We start from the raw sequence: 26,383 nt of genomic DNA, 5'->3' as shown, positions 1-26,383 counted from the left end.
CTACTCTAATTAATCGGTTAGAATTATGTACGTGAATTTCATTGTCATTTGTCATGTGACGTAATATTATGTCTACAGGCCTAGCATGACCGCAATAACCTAATGTATCGGGTATGTCACTGATTTTATCGTCTTCGAAACTGTATTCCAATGCGTTTTTTAATTTTGCTACACAAACTGTCTGTAATAACATCTTGTAAAATATTTTTAGTTTCTCCAAAAATATTTCATCCCAAAACTATTATTTTTTTATGAAAAAAGCAATGAAACAGATTAGTAGATACTGTTATGTTATTTATTCAGTTGGTCTTATTTCAGTAATTACGTACTTAGCCAGATATTTTGGATACACTCATCACTATCAGATATTTGATATCACTTAAAGATCTTAAATGCACTCTGTCTGATATTGAATTTCTTAACATGTCACTCACTTTTCTTTTCATCTTCTCTAATTAATATGTTTGAATTACGTACATGGAATTCGTTATCATGTGATATAATATTATGTTTACACGCCTAGTATGACCACCGCCAGATCTCAGTGTATCAGGTATGTCATTGATTTTATCGTCTTTATTCTTTGATAATGTTACAGGAGTTTATAAACAATTGTTAATTAAGTTTATATACAATTCTACCTGGTCATTTTTCTTCATCACTGAAAATCGTAAAACTGGCAAGTCAGTATCTAGCTTCGAATAGTTAGCTATTTCCTATGTCCATTGGCTATTGATAGCCATTTTCGCGATTGTGTAGACTTGGCATTGAATTAGTTCTTTCGTTTTCAATTTATTTTTATCATTGTTTCCTGGTACAGTAATATTATGAAACATGGTACAATGTATGAGGAAAGTGATTACCACTGCAACAAAGTTTATACTTATGCAGGATCATGATTCTCATGCGTTCTTATATCATGTGTTAATTTGTTTTCGAATCCTAAGTTTATTTATTTATTCTTCACTAGCTGATGCCAGTGACTTCGCTCGCATGGATATCGGTTTTTTAAAATTCCCATGGGAAGTCTTTGATTTTTCAGGATAAAAAGTAGCGCCTATATCACTCTCCAGATCTATAACTATACCCATGCAAAAATCACGTCGATGCGATGTGCTTAAAGGACAATCCAACAATCAAACACACTTTCGCATTTATAATATGCTCATATTGGTGGCTCATAGTGATATTGGTACTGGGTAGTGATTATTCTGTGACAATGGACAACAATGTATATTTGTTGGTCGGATGTGTGTATAAAGTCCCTTACACTAGCGAAAGACGAACGACCGGCTCACCGGCCGTACGCCTAAAACAAATAACCAAAATGTTCTCAACACACGTTACACAAGCCCCGTTATTGAAGTACTACATCATATTATTTACCGCTGTTACGGGTTAATGCGGTCGGTACAGTAAACTGAAAGAAACAATTCGCTATTTTTAACTTTGTTTACACCCGGAGAAGATTCGAAGCTACGTTATACGACTTTACGTTTTACAATTTATCATAGAGCTTACATAATATATCTTTATTTCCCGCTTGTCTTGGTATTATGAGCTGCGGTGTGTGTTGGGTTTTATAAAGTGGGCAAAAGTCGGGTACTTACTGTATCATGGCTAGTTGTATTATAATTTTTTGTGGATTTTTTTCGGTGTTGAAGATAAATGTGTTTCTTGTTCTTTTATCGCGACTATCAACTTTCGTTTTTTTCTTAATATCCTTATTCTATCCCTAGGCCTGGTACTGCACTCGAATATAACCACAGACCAAATTAATGTTCGGTGAATATAACTGGCCGCCCGCTATCCTTTATCTCTCCTATGAACTTCTCTTAAATTTCATCCTCATTAGGTTACCAGACCGTAGTCAGTGCTCGAGTTACTCGAATTCTGCCATAATTTTATCCAGTAACCACTGATGTTTGACTATTCAAAATCTTCAGAACTATTTACGCCTTTACAATAATAACCATTGTTTATTTTAATATCACGATGATGTATTAGATTAGATTTAAGTCATGCAACTATATCTCGATGACAAACGGATTGATTTATCTGCAAATTTTGGCAGTCGGCAATTGTTCTAACATAACTTACGTAACTACGTGATGTCAGTCAAGGCGTTATATACGGACTTCATTGGGAATGCGTCATATCGAGGATGTTAGGCTGAAGCTGTGGACTGAAGTGATCTATTGCTGAAGTTATGAGTAGACTAACTATTCTTTAGATTTAATCCACGTGGCCTTAAGGTTTTCGAAGATCCCGATAAACTTCCTCAAAAGCGTCTCTAACGTTATAGAAAGAACATAATATTAAAATCAAAATTTTAACTTTTTTTTATAAAACAGCTTTTGTACGGCTAATCAGAAAGTTATTAAAAACATGTCATAGGGAAAATCCATATTTATTTATTGATTTTCTTCCATTTTCGGCATCAAACTTGTATCATGGTGGTAGTGTGGTGGTAGTGGTGGTGTTACAAGGTGACGTCAGCTTTATGGCAATAGTTAACCCTCGCCCTCAAATTATTATCATTCAACGTATTTATGAGGTCACTGCAAAAACAACCCTTTTGTCAATAGAATGTATTAACTTTAAAGATATCGGCTGTTGATACTTAACTTTCTATGTTATCCTTCTCCTATTTTTCTAGCACGTCAGTTTCATATTTTTCTATAAATGATGGCAACCGAATACAAATATTTTGTCAATGTCATACCTACTTTGATGTAGTCTTTGAAAATAAATCCACAATATGCTGGCATTCGTGGCTCTGGGTCAAGGTCACTAAACTGCTATCTATTATTACAAACTAAACGGGTTCAAATTAGATGTCTCCCATACATTCGTCTTTGAGGAATTCACGATGTGTAGACCGTCTTGGCTAAATCAAAGGTCAAGGTCATTATTTCACAATGTACGTATATCGTACGTACCTACGACTTGTAAGGTTTAACTTACAAATAAGCCGGCTCATATCAAGTAAGCTTGTATAAGGAATTGAGTTTTAGTGAACACGTGTACTCCCGCTGAGTTTTCATAATGGCACGCGTTAATCTATACTTCTTTTAGTATTTAGGATCATTAGTCACATGATTTCTGATGTTCTCAGACACATAGAAACGAATTCCGAGACATGTTTTGCGACGCGCAGAAATAGAACTCAGCGGGTACTATGTGATCTCCCTGCGTGACGCCCGCCCATGCTTCCGTCCCACTCTGTCTTGCAACCTGGTAATATACCTTTCCTGTTCTTGCGCATTCGGTTCATTGTTTTAAAACGTTAGCTCTGTTGCCGACGGACTGAAATAGGTCGGGAGCGTCCGAAACAGGCTGCTTCTTAATATCGAAAGCCACCACGAGGTCACTGCCGGCAAACTTTTAATGACTGGGCAAGGTGATTTGTGTTCTAAAAAATACGAAATGTATTGAAAGATTTAAAATTCATTTAATGAATTAATGTTTCAAGTAAATCAAACAGATAAAGAAAGCCAAGGGCAAAATGGTGATATAGACTACACTTAGAGATTCTGTGGTCTCTACATTGGATTATTATGTGCAGAACCCAGCAGGAAATATTGTACAACGACCTTTAGAAAGAGGTTTCGTGGAGCATTGTCGCTGTCGTTGAGACTGACATGAGGTATCGCATAGGTATGAATGATAGAGACAACGCTTAACAAAGCGGAAATCTCTTTCTAAAGGTCCTGCCAGCTACTGTACTACATATCTCTATTGGCTTAATATTCATGAGAAGCACAGCTGGCTAAACTTTATTTGTATTGATTACACAGTAAGAGGAAAAACTACACCAAAAACTACCTCAAACATGTGTTAGGGTTTAGGCAACGCGGAGCACGGACCTACCTTCACGTATAACTAATTATAACGCCGAACAAGAATAGAGCAATAACACTTTCGACTTGTATTACATTCCGTAATAAGCAAATTGAAGATTGTTTCCATAATAACACCTCCCGGAGCTATATTGTGGGTTTCAGGAGAACTTACTGAATTACTTGCTACTGATTTTGTTCAGAAATAGATTGTTTAGCTTTACTTGGATGTGTAATATTAAGCAATTAGCTTTTCTCGCGACTTTATTTATGTCGATGTTAAATCAAAATTATTTATTAGTGGGTTAGTCCACGTTATAGAAAACTACATCCAAAATCTTACTAGACCTAGTTTGTGTTTTTTTTGTATGTAGATGAACATTGGACAGGTATGCACCAGATTGTGAGTCAGCATTACATAAACAACAACACTAATAAGTAGTTCCAGCTGACAATTTGGCAGGCCCATGAAGCCGTTCTTTATAAACCCACCTCACGTGAGCCTTATCACGTTTATTAGTATCTGTCACACATACATAATTAGAACATCTATTTATATTTTTACTGTATTCGTCAATTCGACGTGTCACCTTGTGACAGTTTTAAATCATATACAAGTTAGTATAACACTATACACCATTAATATCTACGTCTCAACACTCCAAGCTCAGATATACGACAATGCAACGTTGCCAAACTTCGGTTTCTCCGAAATATATAAGCATACATAAGTTCCTTACGGAGCCCTTTGGCAGGCGTTGGTGCTTGTACAAATAAAACCAGATTACAAGACCTCCGTCAGTTCATTGCCTTGCGCTTAGATAAACGTTTTGATTAAAGGGAGAAGGAAGCGAGGGGGATCTAACGCCTTGGTTGATGCAAAGTTGGCACGCTCGTACAAGTCTGCTTCGATTAATGCTTTGTACACCGAGATTCGCTTACCGACCGTACTCATGATGTATACATATTGGTAAATGATTGTGGCTATTTATCATCGGCCATAGATCTCGTGCCAAACATCCCAGTTATACTTTTGTATAAGACTCGGAGATTGGATCATGTGACGATGAACGCAAAGGCGCATGAAAACAATGAGCTCAGTGGAATCAGTTAGGATATTACTAATTTGCTAGTTTTTTGGCAGTCTTGAAGAAAAATAATACCTACTTAGCAAAAAAAACTCGTCGGTTGTTTCATCGGTCACTGTTTTTCAGGCAGAATTCCAAAATCTTCACTCCAAAACTTCCAAATTCATCACTTACCACCAGGTGAGATTGCAGTCAAGGGCTAACTTGTATCTGAATAAAAAAAAATCTCTCTTGAGTTTTGTGTAAGATAGGTAACTATTATATAAAAAAAAATATTTAATTAAAATTTCACAACTACTTTTGAATCGTCAAATGCATCTACCATTGGTTTGGAATGTCTTTCTTATATTTTGAGGATTGTCCCCAAGACCTACACGACCTTAAACAATTACATACATGACGCTTGATAAATATTCATCAACATAATTATTGTAGTTGTGCTCTGTATTTTCTGTATTCTGACTTCTGACACATATTTTACATACACCGTGGTATTACACCATTGTTCAAGCAATGTTAATAATATCTTCAGGCATACCTACAACTACAGGTTATATTAAAAATGCGGAAGTATGTCTGGCTGTTACCTTTTCGCACTTAAACAGCTGAACGGATTTTCGATTTGGTAAGAAGAAGAGTGCTTGGATTATAGAGACGCACCTAGGGTAGGTACTTTTTATCCCAGGAAATTAAAGGGTTTCCACTGGATATAGGAAAATCTGAATACGCGCAGACGGAAGTCGCGGGCGACGAAACGAATTCGGAAACAATATTAGCACGGGCACGTGTTCTTTAAAAATAAACCTATTCTAATTTTCAACAGAACCCTTTCGCCAGGTAACGTGGCAGATGGAATCCGCCGTACACTTTTATACGATGACGTCTCTGTTATACCGACGATTCGCAGACGTCAATGCTGTCACGGTGACGTTAGAGGACTTCCAGACGTATCCCCAACGTTTATGTTGACATCGTATATAATAATTCTCATTGCGAAATATAAGGTGTTAAGCTGTGACGTCCGTCGTTTTGCTGACTTCGTTTTTAGAACGTCTGGCTGAATTTATTGTATTATTAGAACGGTATTTGTGTACTGTTTGTTTCGGTGCCTTCGGTAAAAAAATTTGCGCGCTCCGAATTTATTAATGTTCTTTCGGATAGTTTTGTTGGTAACGGTATCAAAGGTTTGACTACATATATTTTAATTGCATCTTAGTATTATAACAATTGTACAAATATATTACTTAATACAGATAATGTCAGAATAATACGGATTAGGAGCACGCCTGACCTCCGTCCGATTGATCATTGATCTGAATATATAAAAGGAAAGATAACTGACTGACTGACGGATATATCAACGCACAGCTCAAAATACTGGAAGGATTGTACTAAAATTTTGGTATGCAGATTTTTGAAAATTCAACCCTGGGGGTAAAATACAGGTTTGTTTGTGTAGTCCACGCGGACGAAGTCGTGGACACTAACTAGTTAAGAATAATACGATTAGGAGAAAGCATGACAATTCATGATCCAATAAATAAGATGTCAGGGGATAAAAGTGCATCTGCAAAACGGCCCCACCATATTATGATTTGTCATTTTCTGCAAGGTGATTTCCAAGTAGATAAAGTAGGGTCGATGAAAAGATTAATATAGTACAGAGATAAATGAAAGTCAATAAAATAGACATAAAGAAACTCGATTGGCTCGTAAAAATCTTTTCTGACAAATCAACCCTTAGAACTAGTACGGTATTAATTAAAGAAATGAGATTACTTCATCCTGAGACTGAACACAGTCGTAAAATCTTTGATATCTTTGAACCGTGATATAATTCAGGACTTTATCCATACTAGTCTGATTCGATTCCTAGAACTTTGTTTTATTATTCTAATAATAAAACTGCTATAAGATTTATTGAATTCTTAAATAACTTCAAAGTCAAAGACAATCTTCAAAATAGGTACAGTACGCGGCACAAAATAATGTTTCGGCTTTGTCTCTTTCACTCATACCTATATGATGTTTTGTCGGTCTCAACGACAGAGACAATCTCTACAAAACCGCTATCTCCTTCTAAAAATCGATATACATTATTTTCTGCCGCGTACTGTAAGTAGCATTATATACACTTTTTGATCGTCAAGTGTTGAATATGTCAGATAACTTTTGTAATGGTGATCTGATTATTATTCACAAATTGATGCCCGCGACTTCCTCCGCGTGGAATTAGGTTTTTAAAAATCCCGTGGGAACTCTTTGATTTTCCGGGATAAAAAGTAGCAAAAATTCACGTCAATCCGTTACACCGTTGTGACGTGATTGAAGGACAAACCAACAAACAACATACACTTTAGCATTTATAATAAGGGTACTGATTCATTCATTCTTCATTTACTATACCAGTCTTGTTCAAAACAGTTTCACTTGTAACTACAATATTACCATTTCATTATTGAAATTCTCCGCATTTACGATTCCGGAGGACAACCGTGTCCTCCGTCCAACGCTACAAAACCTTGCGGTTCCCGTATCCCGAGCATAGTAACCAGTATGCATATTAAAACAATCCAGGGCACTGTTTGTTTTATTTCTCCGCCCGCTTTCAGTACAGCACAGTGCCGCTCGGGAAACAATTTAATTTCGTATATCCTGGACACTTTATGGTTTTGGCATTTTTCGGGCAAGGAATTGATACTAGAATTGTTGCAAAATACTAGCAAAACAATTGTGCATTGGACAATTTGAACGAGTAGTTTAAGAGAATTTATTGTATCTCTACAAGGGTAAAGCGGTTTAGCTTCTCCTTACGATAAGGAGTATATATCTACTTTTATAAAATAGCAATTATGTGTTTCTTTATTTTTTTGAGTTCGTATCACGTTAAAACTAGGCCTTTTTAATTAACATTAAGTTAACATTGTTCCTATTTTAATCAAAATTGGCAGATTACGATCAATTTTGTTTTACCAGAATTTTCAGAAAGCTATAATTCTGGATGACCTACTGGCAACTTAGCGTGTTACGGGATCTAAATTCTAATGTATTACCATGAATAGAAAAGTTGTACTTTTAAGTAGAAATAGTAGTAAGCTACAAGATTTCCAATCAGTCATCTAGCTTACATCAGACATCAGTTGGCATTATCTTTAGTAAATCTTCGTTACATTCTCCGAGGCCTCTTTAACGTCTACTAAAAACACAAGGACGTATCCAGTGAAAGAAAGTGATTGATCATTTACAGAAACGAAGTGTTCTTCCATGATTTATCGTATCCAAGGCAGGGTCAATACTAACTTTATCTTGTTACGCTATTTTTTTTTGTTTATAAGAATATTAGCCATGTTAAATGACTAATATTCCCCTTTCCTCTCCAACTATATTTTTGTTTAGCTAGCAATATGAAATCGAATAACTCTTAAAAGCACACTTCATTCTTTTCAAATGTTCTGAAGATCTGGTTCAGTCTCTTGATGGGTTTCTAAATACGAGCATGCGTTAGTGTGTTTTTCGTCCTTTCAAGCATGTTTGATTGTGTAAGCGCTACGCCTGCATTATATGAAAGTTGCGTTTCGAAAATGTGTCTATGAGGAGACCGAACTTTATGATTAAAATTGTTAAGCTCGTCCTCCTACTCATTACAACTGTCAACATTATGATTGTTTTTGTTAAATGTAAACAAGGCTTATTTGTCCCCAACATGAAACTATGCATATTGATACAATCCAGTAGGCATATAATCTGGTCTGTTTGACCGCTGGATTCCATTTAATTGTACTATTGTCGGTCGGAAAATAGCTTCATTTAGGGTTCGTATTTAGTGTTGTTTTACCGCTTCACTGCTTTCAACGGGAAATCTTAGTGCTATATAGTATTAGTGTTGTATGATATTGGTTGTCCTCATTAATTAATTCATCAAGCTAATAAGCTATAAAAGCTCTTAGTTTACCAAAATATTGGTTTGCGATTTTCAATATCATCCATAATCTAATTATAGTACGCGACAGTTTGAAATGGCAATCGGGGAAGGAACGCCCCGCACACCCGTACAGCCCCCGCGCTGGTGCAGGGCGTCCCCCGTCTCTTACCTCGATTGCCAACTTAATTTGTCGCGGACTATACATACAATAATATTGCATGCATCGCAAGCATGGTGGTTACTTAAGTATTCAAAATGTATCGCGTCTTAAAAAATTCTCTGACTTAAGTAGTGAAAAAGTGATCCTATAAGGGTTCCTCCTGTATCGCACGAACAGTAGGTATTAAATTTCCGTTATTGCGCTTGCAAAATCAAAATCATGCATAAAGTTAACAATGCTGATTGTTTTTGTCCGAATTTTATAAAGCTCATGTATTCTGAACACAGTAAATAGTGTACCGAAACGCGTGTACGCTTGTTTTATTTAACCGCCGGTTTTCATAAAAGCGTACTGCCGCCCGGAAAGCAATTTCATTTCGTATCTGGGTACAGCCAGTGCTTTTGTTTGTGACGTCATCACACCTGGTGCGTAAGGAACAGTTTTGTAAGTTAGGACTGTTTATTCTGGTATCACAAGTTAGCTGGCACTCTTCTAATAATTAATGGCATTCAATGCCTACTAGTAGACAGCTTCAACGTCATATTGACCCTCCTGTCTTCTGGTAAAACTTAAATGTTTCAAAGGTTAGAAGGTATAGCTTAGCAAATATACCCATATTTGCTAAGCTATACATCTCAATAATATAAGTCCAGTAGACAATTTTTGGTCGAACAATTTAATGAACGACCTATTTATCAATTTATATTCGACCTTTCTTTTTGATTGATTCAATTGGGGACATAGACGTGCTAAGAAATAATTTGAGGACCTTTCCAAATTGTCAAAGACTAGGCAATTCGTCTTAGTATTTAACTTTCCTAGAATAGCTTCCTGAAGGAAAGGTTTCGCAAAAAGCAAAATTTTACGTTCCATACTACTGCCGTATTATGCTATTCGTTTGAACAACTGCTACATCTGCATTTCAATTATAAAGTTTAAATCCCTTTTGTTAGTATTCATTAATGCACTTAGTGTACCTATAGTTCTCTTAAAGTGGGAATTGTGCTAAAAGCTAGGTCGTAGCGTCCACGTTGGTATGGATTCATTTCAAAGGGGCAATAAGAGGATTTGCCGACTGCGTCGCCCAGATACCATAAGCCAATAGCGTTCGAAGTTATACACATCTGTTCGTTAATGATAGCATAAAATTATAATGATTTATCGATCTGATGTAGCATTAAATTATAAAGATTATTGCTTTTGAAGCATTGACTATTGACGTGGATACTTTTATTGGTTTTAAAATTATTATGCGTGAATTCGTAAATTTTTATTGGTTTTATGATACTCGTAACTCAATTCATGATATATTCTAAAAATAGATAATGCTAAATCCATTACATAACTTGAGAAAACTGTAACAATGCTTAAAAGTAAAGGGATGAATGATGAAACTTTAAGGGAGCTTATAAATGAACACTCGACAGGCCTTCCGTTATGAAATATGAGTCACATTTCTTCTCCAAACACATATTTCTGTACTCCACCCATATTATTCTTGTGTAAGATTAAAGAGGTATGTATTTGGTTGCCGACCTAAGATTCCGCAATCTATAAGCTTTGCTGATGATTTTGAACTTAAGCTTCTTAGCGATAGGGTTTAAGTTTAAATATGGGCTCTACATCCGTATTGACTGCCATTTCCATTTATCAGGTTACAGTCAATTTCGTTTCGAATATATTTGTCCCTTTCTGCGTAAATTCAAAACGTATCTTAGAATATTTTAATTCCTAAAGGCCTTTAGAAAATGGTTTGCTAAGGTCACTGTACTTTATCTATTTATAACCCTCATGAATATCGAAATTGTGATATGATTGTAAGAAAGCTAAATACTTTCTTCATTGTTGAAGGTGGCAAATGTAATCAAGAACTAAATTACTTTGTTACTTTGAATTAATCCTTATTGTATTATTAGATCCACAAATTGGTACCCCGTTACCACAGGATGAAGTTTTACACCGAATTAAACACTGCACCGGTGAAATTGGCTAATCTACTACACTAGACCGTGTTCCCAAGGGCTCATCTGCAAACTAACAGCTTAACGAGCTTTCCAAAAAAAAGGGGGCAATATGACGAATAGAATCGCTGTTACCGTTAATTGCTTTCAGCGTTTTCATGTGACCCTCGGGAATATGACATTTCAGATACAACTTTGAATTGCCAACGTTCGAAAGTTTTGTACGTAGCTGCAGTATAATGGTAGATACTACTAAATTTGCTTTGAGTTAACATCATCATGATCATGATCAACCCATTGCCGGCTCACTACAGAGCACTGGTCTCCTCTCAGATTGCGAAGGGTTTTGGCCATAGTCTACCACGCTGGCCATGTGCGGATTGGTAAACTGAGTTAACATAATATAATGAAAAGTAGTGGATACGTATTATGAAAATACGTCGATTGTTTAATTATTGTTTCATGGATATTTCGGCCAAGTTATATGAACAGGTGTCGATTCGGGTAGCGGTGAAGGAAAACATCGTGAGGAGACCTGCATACCTGAGAGTTCTCTATATAATTCTCAACGGTGTGTGAAGTCTGCTAATCCGCACTTGGCCACAGCGTGGTGAATTAACATTTAACTCTATTAAACTCTTCTCATTTTAAGAGGTGACCCGTGCTCAATAGTAGGCTGGCCATTTGTTGAGAATTGAGATGATAACGTACCCGGTAGTACATTATATTGTAATACCAAAAAATAAGCCTCAAGTAATTGCTTTTAGGAAATTTAAGCAGAATGTAATTTCTCTACATTAATCATAAAATCACTCCCTTAGCAGCGATATCAGCCAATTGTTTTCTCATGGTTTTCTCGCTGCATTCTCAGTTTCTTTTCGAATTATTATTCTGATCAGAATAATAATTCGAGATGCACATTAAAATTTTGATTGGACCATAAATCCACAGCATTATTAAGCAGCGTTTTGGTAGTCTGCTACTACTAAAAATTGCATGATTTAAGTGATGCCTACAAGGCACTCCACGTTTCAGCTCCGGTTACATTTTTCGTATTCAATTTCAAAACTGAAATGTGCGCTTTTAACATTAAAAAATAAAATAAAAATCTCTAGCAAAATCATTCGGACATATTTTTATGCCCGCATCGTTGGCTAAATGAAACATTTCAAGTTGGAGGTTCTTCGTGAAATATTGTTGGCATTTAAGCGGTTATTATTCGATCCAGTGTTTTAAAAATAACCCCATTATGCTTTCTAGGAATTCTTGTGCATTCTGTCGTTGGAAATTGCAATTTCAAAATGTTTCTCAAGGGTGCTCTGACTGAGATGTAATAGTTGGTATCGCTAGTGGAATGTTTACTGTACTTCAGTTAAAACATGTTAAGAGCAAGGCACTACGGAACCCTTATAGGATCACTTTGTTGACTGTCTGTCTATCTGTCTGTCTGTCAAGAAAACTACATGGTACTTCCCATTGACCTAGAATCATGAAATTTGGCAGGTAGGTAGGTCTTATAGCAGACATTAGGGGGAAAATCTGAAAACCGTGAATTTGTGGTTACATCACACAAAAAAAATTTAATTGTGATCATGAACTAAAAATTAGTATTTTCAATTTTCGAAGTAAGATAACTATATCAAGTGGGGTATCATAAGAAAGGGATTTTCCTGTGCATTCTAAAACAGATTTTTATTTATTTTTATGCATCATAGTTTTTGAATTTTCGTGCAAAATGTCGAAAAAATACAATTGTACAATGTATTCTAAAAATATAATTGTACGGAACCCTCGTAGATAAACTCCATAATCTGAAAGCATTTGTATGGAACGGAACAATGGATTTTTAATATTGCTAAGTATATCAAATATATAACAAACAAACTGTAAAATTTCTCACATTCAACACAAATTTCATTAGCCTTTATACAGTGTATCTGGACAATATTTATATCTCCTTGGTCGTAAAGACAACTGACGACTTTCCTTTTCACCGACTTTAATGATGTTTGGCCTGTCAAATTGATACTGTTCGTTTGGCCCCAACTCATTCCGTTGGGAATTTACTCGTTCAAATATCTTTGTTACTTTTATATTTCTTTGTACTTCATGCAAGATATTTTTAATTTGTATTTTGCAGCTTGCTCTCAGTTTTTCTCCTTAGTTTCTTGTCGTTTATATGCAAGTCAATGTCGTATCGTGGTGCATTTTTAGAATACGCAACTATTGTTTACCAAGTTAAATACTGTAAAAATGCAGAATTTGCTTTCGAGAATTTTTTTGTTTTCTAGTGGTAAACTTAATGAAGCCTGGTTTTAAAATTTTAAGAAGTGGCTTATACTCATGACATTTGGACGCATTTCTTTCTTTCATGTCGTAAATATAACCGCCTTCTTTTCAACGACTTTGATGATGTTTGGTCTTTAAAATTCGTGTGTTCTTTTTTTTGGCTTTTGAATATCTTTGTACCTTTTACCAAACTCTTTTGCTTCTTTGTAGAGAGATATTTTTAGTTTAATTATTTTTCTCTTTGTCGTATATTGGTTATTTGAGTAGCATTTTTATTCAGCCGTATTATTCTATCATTGACTGAATTTGTCGCCATCAAAATATTTTTTGTTGCTCACTCTTAGTAGTCGATCCAGTATTCATGTACACTTTATTTCTACTTCAAGCATGTACATAATAAAAATGCATGGCTTACGTATCGCATTGTTGGAAGATGAGTTGATTACAAAAAGGAAAATTGATCAAGAGCGTAGCTTCGCTAATCAGTGTACAGTAAGTGTCCAATTAGCCAATAAAGTTATTGTCAACCATTGTATTTGCTGGTTTACTGTAGTCACGTATTTGTTCTGTCTGGTTTTAACTGTAGTATCCGTGTTGTTTTCATTCTAACTTAAAGCTTTCATTTATTGTTTCTGATTTTCATCTGTCTTAATGAGTTGAGTCGAAACAATTACATAACCAATTGTTTGAAAATATAATACCATCGTTGTGCAGTAAGGTCGAGAAATTATTTGATGGTGAAAAATAACAGCCTTCCCATCACTGACAAAACATACCCCCCGGTGTAGGTAATTGATGAATGATGCAGAAAAATTCGACCAGTAAGAAGTTCTATTAACGAAGGTCGAATTATTTAATCCGCAAAGGGCCGTAGGGTTTCGGAATCGATTAGCCCGAAAAGTGTTGTACGAATATCTAGAGCGGAGGGAGGCCCCACTTTACGACCCGACATAAAATGGCGGAACAAATTGAAGAAACGGGCAAAATACTTATCTTCAGCTAACAATATTATTGCGATTATAATTGCAGTATCATCATTCATCACTCACTACCTATATTATAAATGCGAAAGTGTGTTTGTTTGTTGGTCCTGTAGGATGACATATGTAGGTTACTATTTATCCGAGAAAATCATAGATTTCCCACGGGATTAAAAAAAATCTAAATCCATGTGCATAAAGTATGTAGGTATCAGTTGTAGTATAGGTATCAGTTAAGGAGTAGTTATATATAATTTCAAAGTAAGAATTGTGTAAATAAGAGATTCTTTCATTAAAATCTTTTTATTCAATTATAATTAATTTTTTGTTATGCTCTATCAAACAAATGCAATAGTCTCTCCCAGATACGAGTTTTCCGGTGTGCGGTTGCCATTACAGGCACTTTGCCACCCTCACGTGTTACGTTTTTATAACAATTTTTTAACCTTTTTAACGATGGAAACATTCAAGACTACCAAATTACACAAAATGTTAACTCTCAAGGTCGGCAAGCCACGACACGTAAGATTGGTATGTTTTTAATTACATTTTGCTTTCAGCAAAGTGTCACAAACGTAATTAATGGCGTTCAATTTCGAAACTAAAAGGAATTACGTTTTATTGCGCCATTAGGGTACGTGATCGAATCTCTATATAATTGCCCTATCATTGTCATGTACAATTCTCTATCTGGTATAATTTTCTCCTGAGTATCCTTACATCTATTACGAATTACAATGTATTTATTAGTTACTGCTCAGGAATCTTAAATCTTTCTTAATTACCTAGTTTGTCACACATGTTCAACAATATATCCTCGGGAACTTTGACCTCTTTTCGTCTTTACCATTTTCACAAGCACACGGCATTAATCTATACTCTTACATAATCGACGTTCCATAAATACGTACGAAGCGTTTCGCTTCCTCATTCCTTTATTCATAAAGATTTCACGTCTCAGCATTAGGTACGAGAGTCGAGACGGCTTACTGCTATGGAATCTTCTTCCGGCACCGTAAATATTTTATCTCTTTAAAAGGGTATGTTTTTTAACGTTTATGTGCACAAGCTAAGATAGCATCTCATCAGTTACTATATTACTTGTTAGTTACTTACTTAAAACAGATTTTTGTATTCAAAGCTTTTAAATTCACTTGTCAAAGTAGGTCATTCTATTAGATTGACCTCATCGTCAACAAGTGACAACAAATTTGTTAAACATTTGACGTCGACGTGAATTTAATTGAGGGTTAGTTATCACCATCCGCTGACGTCAACCCCATAATTGTTCATATCCTGTTAACTCGATTCCTTATTAAACTCGTTTCTTGGAGTTCCATTAAAATTGTATAATATTATTAGGGTTAAACTTAATACGGCTTGTCACGTTAGGAAGTTTTATTTGAAGAAAATAATTTATTTTCGTGTAAGACTATTTTGGTTCGTGATCTTCGTGACGTCGATAGCGTATGTCGTGCTTAAACGGAAGTTAACCTGAGGAAAGAAGGTTATTTCGAATTACTTTTACTAGTTTAATTTTCGATTACCTTATTGTTCCGTACTGCTTAACTCTTGCCAGAGTGAACCCTTGCTTAGCTTAGTTATTAGAAGTACTTAGTAGCTTATAACTTAATTATTATAAAGCTTTTGTAAGCCTTTTTCTTTCATTGCCAGCTGTCTGAAATATGCTGTCCCTGACCTCATCTCTTACATATTTTTTTAAGGAAAACACAACATTTTAATTTTTCATCTCACTGAGAAGAGGTGTTTATTAGTAAGCCTCATTGTGTCCATTTTGGTCCGGCGCCAAAAAAATATTATTTTTCCTCTTTTGAATAATGTCCCTTTGCTGTGTTAAAAATATTGTATGCCTATTTCCGTCTGTCGAGAACAGCACTGAATTGTTTATGAGGAGTTAGCAGCTTATGCGATCAATACTCGATATATTTTAGTATTATCAACTGTGTGACTTACTTAACTGCTGATGTAAAACCTCCTAATAGAGCCTCAATAGCTCAACCGGTATAGGAGTGGACTGAAAACCGAAAGGTTGACGGTTCAAATCCCGCCCGTTGCACTATTGTCGTACCTACTCCTAGCACAAGCCTGACGCTTAATTGGAGAGGAAAGGGGAATATTAGTCATTTAATATGGCTAATATTCTTTAAAAAAAAAAATTATAGATTCCTATTACTATCTATCTAAAGTGTATAAAAACAATAAAAATCGGTCAAGTGTGAGTTGAACCCATCGTGGGTTCCGTACCATCGTACAAGAAATAACCCTTTTTATTTTACTTAGTTAGTTTTAACAGGTCTTAATTGATTTAATAAAAAATTAATTATTTGTTCATAAACACATTTTTGTTGTGAGTTGTGACGTAACCACAAATTCACGGTTTTCGGATTTATTCCTTTACTTGTGCTTTAAGACCTACCTATCAAATTTCATGATTCTAGGTCAACGGGAAGTACCCTGTGGGTCTTGACAGACACGACAGACAAACAACGAAGTAATCCTATAAAGATTTCTTTTTTCTTTGGAAATAAAAAAGAAACGTCTGTGAACTACGAATAAAAATGTAAATGAAGTTGCGGAAGATATAGATCAGAAATAGATCGATATCAATAATCGTAAAGCATAGAAGCCAATGAACGGGATTACTCATATCAACATTACAACTTGATGTAGATCAAACATCTTTATTATTATGAGTAGTTTGCTCGTTGACGTAGAAGGAAGGCAAACATTATATTGCTGTATCTCAAAATTATTCAAAACCAGCTTATGCTCGTGACTTCGTCCGCGTGGACTACACAGATTTCAAACCCCTATTTCACTTTTTCTAAAATCATTTCTTAGCGGATACCTACGTCATAATAGCTATCTGCATGCCAAATTTCAGCCCGATCCGTCCAGTAGTTTGAGCTATGCATTAATAGATCAGTCAGTCAGTCACCTTTTTCTTTTATATATTAAGATAAATAAAAATAAACAGTTAGTGATAGCTTTGCAACTGAGGAAGCACTTTCACCGGCTTAATAAAATAAATCTAACCCATAAAGATGTTATCATCAATATCATCACATCCGATCGCCGGCCCACTACTGGGTATGGGGGTCCTATCAGAACGAGAACAGTTTAGATCACGCTGGTGGATTGGCAGACTTCAGAATCTTTGAGAACATTATGGAGAATTATCGGATAAGCAGGTTTCCTCACGATGTTTTCCTTCACCATTAAACCCAGTGATATTTAATTGCTTTAATTTTACAAAGATGTACTTACTTGAAATCACAATATCCCAGAAGTAAAACTTTCAGGAGAGCCAAAACAAAAATGCTAGGGAAATCGGGTCATAATTTCTAAACTACTAGAGATACAATTTCAGTTGTTTTTGTAATATTTAACACTTAACTGTACCTATCATTAACTATTACTAGAAATACTTTATCATTAATAAATAAAATATAAACTTACAATTTCTTCAAAATTGACGATATGCGACTTTATGCTGGTAATATTCGTAACTGTGCTAAAATATTGTGTGCATAAGTTGTAAACCGACTTTATGGCTGCAATTTTTACCATTACAAATTTGAAATAAAAGTCGGATCTATTACTTAATATTTCATAATACGTCTTAACTGATTATACATATGTAATATTCGGACAAAAGATCACAGTAGTTATCTCACAAAAATCATTTAGGAGTTTTGTGAGATAGCAACAATGTACGTATCTGATTTTTCTGAAACTGATTAGTTAGATCTGAAACATAATAATTGCATTCGCCCGGTAGTCTGACCATTGCATCCGTGTAAACCTTGTGACTTCTGAATGAATGAAAATAACATTTACAAATTCACAAATAAAGCCCATTAATTAAAAACAACGGCCAAAAATTGGAAAAAATATTACAAAGTAATTAGAAACCTACAGTGGGCCAAACATTTTTTGTGGAATTGCATACATGACGGTTACATCAATATAGAAATCTAAAACATGCCAACATAGCCTGATTTTCCTTATAATGATTAGGTACGTAAAGTAAGAATGGAGGTCAGCAGGTACCTACTGCAAAAGTTGGTTATATTTTACAGTGGATAATGGTTTCTCATTATGTCGTATATTGGGCGAAAGCGGGGAAGAATTTTAAGTTTATATGTACTTAATATATAACATACTAATGAAATACAAAAAAGTCTTCTTTAAAGTAGTTATTAAAAAATAATAACACCCAGCATTATTGCGTTAGTTGTAGCCAGGTAATATATTCCGAAATCTGAAAATCCCCGCCGTTCTTATTTTTTTTTTTTGATATAACAAACGGTCCTGATATATCACCTATGTAAAGGGATGTGGTCTTTAAAAATATGTTGTAATCAAACTTATCAAAAAGTTTTGTTTCCTTCGCATGTTCTTGTAAACTGTGACCAATCTCTTAGTTTAGTAATCTGCATTGTTTTCAGCTGTTTCCTTTTTTTCTATTTGTGCATGGATTACATCTTACTCCACGTAGGTACATGTTGCATTTTAGCATAAAGCTTGTGATTTATCACCTTTTAGTGTGGTAATCCTTATAATAATCATAAGTAAGCCATAACGATTATCATGCTCCGATTATGACCGACACAATTATCAGACCACAAAGTCAATTCTTCAACAATTTCGAGAATACTTTGTTTCTACTCTAGTAGATTAATGAAATAAGACAAGATACTGTTTTATTCCTTCCGCTGCACCTGATGTTTTCAGACCACATTAAAGTAGCAACACTGCTGGTAGCATCATGAATCGTTTTTAAGGTGCAGAAACTACGCAGGTATAAGGATTTACTGTTAGTCAAATCCGGCATTGCCACTTTTGTAAAAAAAAAATACTTTCTGCTTTCTTGAAAATTCCATTGCTTCTGTTTCGACTGTTCTTTTTAACAGATACTTTTTTAAACTGTTTCTTTCGTGTTTTAGTTAAGTTTTTTTATTTTTTTACTTTAACTATTATTAGTTGTTTAATTAATAAATTAATTTATACTACATTTATATTTAAATTAACATAATCTAAAGCTTCCTATAATTAGGTATGTTTCGTTAGAATCACTATCATCACATATTGTAGGTGCCTTATAATTTCTGCTCTCGATTAATATCAAATTCGGTCGATTATAAGACGGGTAAAGAAGAAAAAAATTTATTAGGTACTCTAATTTTTTAAGGCTATCTTAAAAACTAGGGCAATAAATTTTTGAACTGATGATTTGAACTATGATTCATAAAAAACACCATAAATGCACGGTTCTGGCTCTTTACTTTTTTCCCGCAGTTTAGTCCAAAATTTTGGTGAAATAGGATGGATCTTTTACCTATTAATCACATCAACTTTAATGTAGTCACAAACAAAAAGCTTTATTTCAACTTACTTCCATGAATTTTATTGCAAAATTATTTATATTACAAGGCAAAAAGTCTTAAATGATTCACAGTCCAAATATTAATACAAAAAATTCGAAGCATAACATCTGTTGTGATTTTACCTAACAAAATTATTACATATTTTAGAAGCAGAAGTGCGTAACTGCAGTACCAGCTAGTATTACAAATAAACTTATTTCGTAGCATAATGGTCGAACTCAAAATACATCTATCATTTTTCTCCATTGCTTTGGTGCATACATACGCAAGTCAAAAAATATAATTATGGTTCTCAAAATTTTTAGAATGTGTTCAGATACGACATTATGCATGTATTTATCTTTGCAACGAAAAGAGATAGAAATACTGGTGTCAGCTTGGCAGAAAGAGCCCGAAATGCTCATTACCTTTATGTAAAAAAGTGAGTTTGGTCGGAAGTACACATCCGACCTTATGATACTAGAGTCGAGATATTAATAATATTTTTGTTCCTTGTCCCCAGGTCTTAGCGGTACAAGAGCAGACCTGCAGCACAGGCGAGAGGTGTTCGGTTCAAACCTCATACCGCCGAAACCTCCCAAAACCTTCCTCACTCTGGTATGGGAGGCGTTGCAGGACGTTACGCTCATTATATTGGAGGTCGCTGCCGTGGTCTCTCTAGGGTTGAGTTTTTACAAACCGTCCGAAGACGAAAGTGATCCTGGTAAGCTAAACCATTTTTTTATTCTCTACTTTTTCTTATACTAAAATCGTTGTAAATCGTCGTCGTTCTAAGTATAAAGCGCTTGGTCGATTGATGAGTTAATTTATGTCCATATTATCCTGTAAAGGCTTACGTTTGACCTTTCTAAAGTACCTACCAATAAAGGCGTGGAGCCCGTCAAAGTATGGTAGATCCGTAATTTACTGATCTTTGAACAAATCGATGGTCTTGTCTGAAAGCAAATCTTTAAGCGGGTTTACTCAACAATTGATCAAGAGCAAAACGCTTAACAACTTATCATTGACTCATGTGTGGTAAAGACCATATCAACGTTGCTGTATATTTTATGTTATATGTCCAACTTTTCAACCCAGGTTTTTTTAAGTCAGTTTGTATTGTAATAAGGGGGAAAAGTTTTTTTTAATAGACAGTCATTAGGCTCCACGAAATTTCCCCGATTTTTTTTCATGCCACTATTGGTCCATTCACATGACATTCTGTCAGACATCTTAAAAATTTTACGACCCACATTTGTGAAATTCACCCAAATAGCATCATTGCGCATCTCCGAAGGCCTAACAAAATGTAGATACGGTTGCCAGGCCGATTGAGCCGATGCACAAAGTTTAACAGATAATGTGATTTGATTATCCCGTGTTGCATTGCTTGAAAACTTATCAAACTTTGCTGCTGTTTAATTAATGCAGATCGATATGAAAACAAATAAATAGCAATAGGGAGAAAAAGTTACGCATTGCTGATTGTTGCTTTACTGTCGACACATTGTAAATATAAATGTTATAGCCACAAAATTTTACAAAATTCTTTTTCAAAATCTCAAACACGGAGGGGCACACCGAATTGGATTGTAAATATAACTAATTGTAATTAATATAAGTGTGTTTTCTCTTTTCAATAACAATATGGAATCATTAGACGACCCTGGTAAGAACACGTGAATGTAAATAATGGTTTTAAATGTAAATCCTGCACCTTGCTCGTTTTCCTAGTGCGTGCATATGGTTCGACGGCCAATCGAGAAATACTGTCTACAACTGTGTCGTTATCATATTCTGTAGAATCTTCGTTATGTCTGTGAAGCCTATCTGTCATACTTCTTTCCTACCATGGTTTGTCATCTCGAATTTTGTCTCATCTTCATCAGTTTCGAGATTTATGACAGAAAAAATATTCATTTATCGCATTTTACAAGGACGCGTGATATTTTTTCAATTCGAGAAACCATGGTTACTATAGGGCATGTATTTTTAGTTGCTTACTAAAAGTAGATCACGTTTAAGTAGTGAACGCACCCTGGCTCTGTCCATTCCGATACAATAGGGTAGATGGCTTTTAGTTCTAATTAAAAAAAGATTGTATCTAAAACAGAATAAAGATATATAATACAGCAAAAAATATATAAGTTAAGTCACCGAAGCACGACACTAGACGTGACGTCGCCGCCTTTAGGTGTGGTCGTGCGAGAGAGATAGCGAGATAGTATCATTAAAAATTGCTTCATTTTTGTTGCTATGTCACAAAAATCGGATAAGATAAAGATCAAATTCAAACAGGCATCTACCCTATTTCAACCCAAACGCTTCCGCTAGCTATAAGTTGAAGTATAAACGTGATCACTCGTTTAAGGTCTATTTACACAAAGAGGTCTATTTAGCGCTGGCCCTTGCACTGACGTGTGTGAAAGAGGTATCGCAGACTACCGATAATAATAGCTAGTCGGTCCAAGTCGGTGAAAATAGAACACAAGAAGTTCGCTACATAAATGCAAATGTCCTTCTAAAATGACCCAACGGAAATCGGACTAGCGTAGTTGAATCGATCCGATTTTCCCAAGAGGATATGCGTGTGACATACGCAGACAAAACAGTGTGCGTTGAGTTGGCGTATTCGAGCACGAGTGTCAAAGTCCGCCATTGGTGGAAGCGGCCTCCGACTAAAAGCGGTTGTCTGCGTTAGCTCAAGTATTTCTACCTACCAAGCGATATTTTCAGATCACGGCCCCGCAACGTCCTTGATACCGCACGGCTCTGTGTAAATACTCCTTTAGTTAGTACGTGACAATCTTTACCTACTTAATGTTAAACATGACGTGCTATCTCAACGACTTCTCTTTAAATTGTGCAAATATAAAAAAACTAAACAAAGACTTAATCTTTTGCTTTTTTAAATAATATATTTTAAATTCAAGGTTTCCTTTTTATTTCAAGATTAAAATAATTTATGACGCTAAGTAACATTTAAACAGTACATGATATGAAACGAAGAATAATGGCTAGTTCACATCATTCTAGTAGCTGGACTAAAACGCTACTAAATACTAGTGAAGATTGCTGGACATAATCCAGCGTTGTATTTTTACTACAATAATGTAAACATAATTTTGAATCCAGTATAGTGTTCTAAATTCAGTTGGCAATCCTTTTCTTGATTGTCACTTGTAAATCTACTTTTCAATTCTGATCACCCAGCTGAAATACATAGTATTGACGTTCAATGCACATTCCAAAGTGCTTGCGATTCAATAACCCATTATTGTGAAGCGATGGATTGACGTTAACGATCCATCCATCATCATGTCATCCATCCCAGTTCAAGCTGGATTGAACTTACTTGGTTTCAGCATCTGGCATAATGTGAACCGGCTTTAAACAATATTATTTTGTGGTTATGTAACTAACGAAACTGCTGTTGAATAATGGAAACGCAAACCTTTCCTATTTTTAATTTTTAATCTACACGCGATCCCTTTTCTGTCTACAATTTCTTTGTTGTGTTATTGGCATGAGCATAAAGAAAGGAAACTACTGTATGCAGAGGGAATGTGAAACATTTTACTTTAGCTGGATGTTTCTTTGTTTCAATGGTTGGATTAAAACAATAGGACTATGATAACACATAAAAGCATCGTAAAATTAATTGCTACAACATCGTTGGAAGTACCTATAGACTAGTATTAAGTTCTGGTTACGACCCTATTTCTAATTCGAACCGCTAAGATTTATTGCAAGACCCTTCCAGCATCAGTTTTCCCCTCCAATTATAATATGGGTACCTTCAAGTCAAGAGTGAATAGGCTACTTCTAGGCAAGCGTGCTCCATCTTAGGCTGCATCATCACTTGCCACCAGGTCTGATTGCAGCCAAGCGCTAGTAAATGACCAGTAGGGCTATTGTCTAAAACCTGCATCAATCATTATTACAATCTCAATTGTTCTGATTGACTGAATTTGTGCGATTCTTGTTGCAACAATGCATTGTATCCAATAGTGAGCGAGCGTTAACCAATCAGAGGTGATTGCGATCTTGACTTTGTAGCTGTCATTCTCCTGCAATCGCGCACCTGGTTATGTAAGATCAAAGTCCTAATACAGCAGTTACCTACAAGCCTAGGTGCATCACCATCATCACCGTCATATCAGTCTGCGGACGTACACTATTGAACATAGACCTTCTAGTGAACGTCACCACTCTCTGTCCTCAGCCTTCCTCATCCAGTCTATTCTACCTTATCTTGTGTGACGTCACAATTCACCAGCTTCAGGCTCCCAACGAACCGCTTAGGTCTAGTCTAGTTTGGCTGGTTTTCTGAAGGGCTACTGAATAACGCAGACTGGTCAAGCACTTACTGACAGTTCTTTATGCATTGAAGAGTTCCTTAATAACGCCGATAGGTCAGCGCTGACTAAATATGCGCTGGGTTGCCATTCGCCAGCGCCGATGGTCAGTGTGAGAAGAAAACCAGCCGTAGGCTCGCAGCTTTGTCCACAGACACGAAATAAAAGTATTTCTAGAGTCTTTGAAATGTTTGTTGCTATTTTGATTATTAAAATAGAATGTTATGGTGTGTTTCAGCGCATTTGGACGAAGAGGAAGCCCATTACCAATGGATCGAGGGTCTGGCGATCTTAATATCTGTTATAGTTGTCGTTATTGTCACAGCGTTCAATGACTACACGAAAGAGAGGCAATTCAGGTATGGTTAGCTCACGTTGTCATTAATTTAACTATCTGAACTGAATCTAACCAAGTATTTAGAAGTCTTCTTCTGAAGCTGTGATAGCCTAGTGGTTAGGACGTCCACCTTCTAATCAGGGGTCGGGGTTCGATCCTGGGTGCGTACCTGTAACTTTATGGAGTTATGTGCGTTTTAGATAATTAAATATTACTTGCTTTAACGGTGAAGGAAAACATCGTGACGAAACCTGCATGCCTAAGAGTTCTCCATAATGTTCTCAAAGGTGATGTGAAGTCTACCAATCCGCACATGGCCCGCGTGGTAGACTGTAGTGAGCCGGCGATGGGTTGATCATGATGATTTAGAACTCTCTACAAAAGGTTTATGTCAAGCAGTGGACAGTTTATCGGTTGACGACAACGATGATTTAGAGAATGCAACAGAAAATTTTGGTTTGAAGTATTTACAGTTTCAAAGTGCTTCCGTACTTGAAAGGAACCTAATCAATTAGACGTATTCACTACACATAAGCACCCAATAAGTTCAATGTAAGTTCAAGTAATTCATGGAGGTACAGTGTAATCTGTTTTTAAATTTCGTCAAAATCGGTTGAACGGATGGGCCGTCTGTCTGTCTGTCTGCTAGACGGACTAGACGGACAGACAGACAGACACACTTTCGCATTTATAATATTAGTATGGATTTAGAAGAAAGAACATGGTGGAAAGTCCCATTCTTATTTGGACGGATTATACATTAATTTTTCTTACGTACATTCCAGGGGGCTCCAATCAAGGATAGAGGGTGAACACAAGTTCGCGGTGATCAGAGGCAACGAGGTGAAGCAGGTGCCGATCAGTGAAATAGTCGTCGGCGACATCTGCCAGATCAAGTACGGCGACTTGCTGCCTGCTGATGGCGTCCTATTGCAGAGTAACGACCTTAAGGTGAGGAATACCAGAGGCTCGATTGCGAATCGCCTGCATCAATCATTTAATGACTGCATCAATGTCAAAATATAGTTTTCCTAGCACGGTTCTTGGAGACAGTCCATAAAGGATTGATGTGGACAAAAATTTTTGACAGTTCATTTTACAGTATCAAAGTCAAAGTCAAATGAATTATTTAAAATAGGTAATAAATAACTCTTTTTGATGGTCAGACGTTGGATTTCTAAGATATAGTGGTGATAATTATTACGCAAACTTAAAACTAAAGCTACGAGGGTTCCAAACGCGCCCAGGTATCGATAAAATGTATTGTATGAAAAATGCTATTGCGGACGCAGCATACTCCTTATGTCAAAATTCCATAGACTCGTACGAAGAGATTCGCTTCTTCGTTTTTAAACACACTGCTAGAACGTGGAATGTCTTTCCGGCTTCCATTTTCCCAGCTAGTCATAATATTAATGAAATGAAGAGTGATAAGCACATTTAAGGCGAGTCACCGGGCGGGCAGCGCAGCTTGTAATGAAACCGCTTGGCAACGTTCAAATTCTGTGTTTCAAACGTTAAATTTGAATTTAATAAATTATAGAAGTCCTGTTGAAAACCAAAATTTAGCAGGTTCTCTGTAGTACTTAAAGACAAATATTTCCATGTAAAAACGATGTGCCAAGTCAGTTAGTATAAAATAATTCGTTTTAGACTTTTATTTTAGCTTCTTTCAAGATTTTATTTGATTGAGTGAAGTATTTCCTATTGTGTATCAAATTAGCACATTCCTAAGACAATGTCTTTAGGTATATTGTATATTTTTAGTAAGGCCGTTATTTAATAGTAAATACCTTAAACATTTGATCTAGCGAACCAGTTTTTTCCGCTTAGCCTCGGTGACTCGCCTTACGATCCATCTTAGGCTGCATCATTGCCAGTTATTGTAATTGCAGTCAAGCGCAAAATGTAGGGTCATTGATCACTCGATTCTGAATTTATCCAAAACTAATTCCAAAGTTTTTTAATCGCATCTTGAAGGATAAAGGGTGGAAATCATTTCGTCACCTCATTTTTATCGTCCGTCAAATAAATAAGATGTCAATCAGTGAAATAG

At 35.7% G+C, this 26,383-nt stretch overlaps 2 protein-coding genes across 2 annotated transcripts in view; both read left to right on the top strand.

Annotated features, from left to right (window-relative positions):
- Positions 1-26,383, top strand: part of LOC117993116 (protein lethal(2)essential for life-like) — a 182,566-nt gene that overhangs the window by 75,150 nt on the left and 81,033 nt on the right. The window lies entirely within an intron of this gene.
- Positions 1-26,383, top strand: part of PMCA (plasma membrane calcium-transporting ATPase 3) — a 257,807-nt gene that overhangs the window by 187,625 nt on the left and 43,799 nt on the right. The window contains exons 5-7 of the mRNA XM_034980852.2: positions 20,156-20,356; positions 24,229-24,349; positions 25,113-25,278. Of these exons, the coding sequence (XP_034836743.1) occupies positions 20,156-20,356; positions 24,229-24,349; positions 25,113-25,278 (488 nt within the window). The remainder of the gene's footprint in view (positions 1-20,155; positions 20,357-24,228; positions 24,350-25,112; positions 25,279-26,383) is intronic.

The sequence above is a fragment of the Maniola hyperantus genome, chromosome 23 (assembly GCF_902806685.2).
Source record: "Maniola hyperantus chromosome 23, iAphHyp1.2, whole genome shotgun sequence".
Lineage (NCBI taxonomy): Eukaryota > Metazoa > Arthropoda > Insecta > Lepidoptera > Nymphalidae > Maniola > Maniola hyperantus.
The sequence above is the reverse complement of the archived record's forward strand: the minus strand, read 5'-3'. Positions and strand labels throughout refer to the sequence as shown.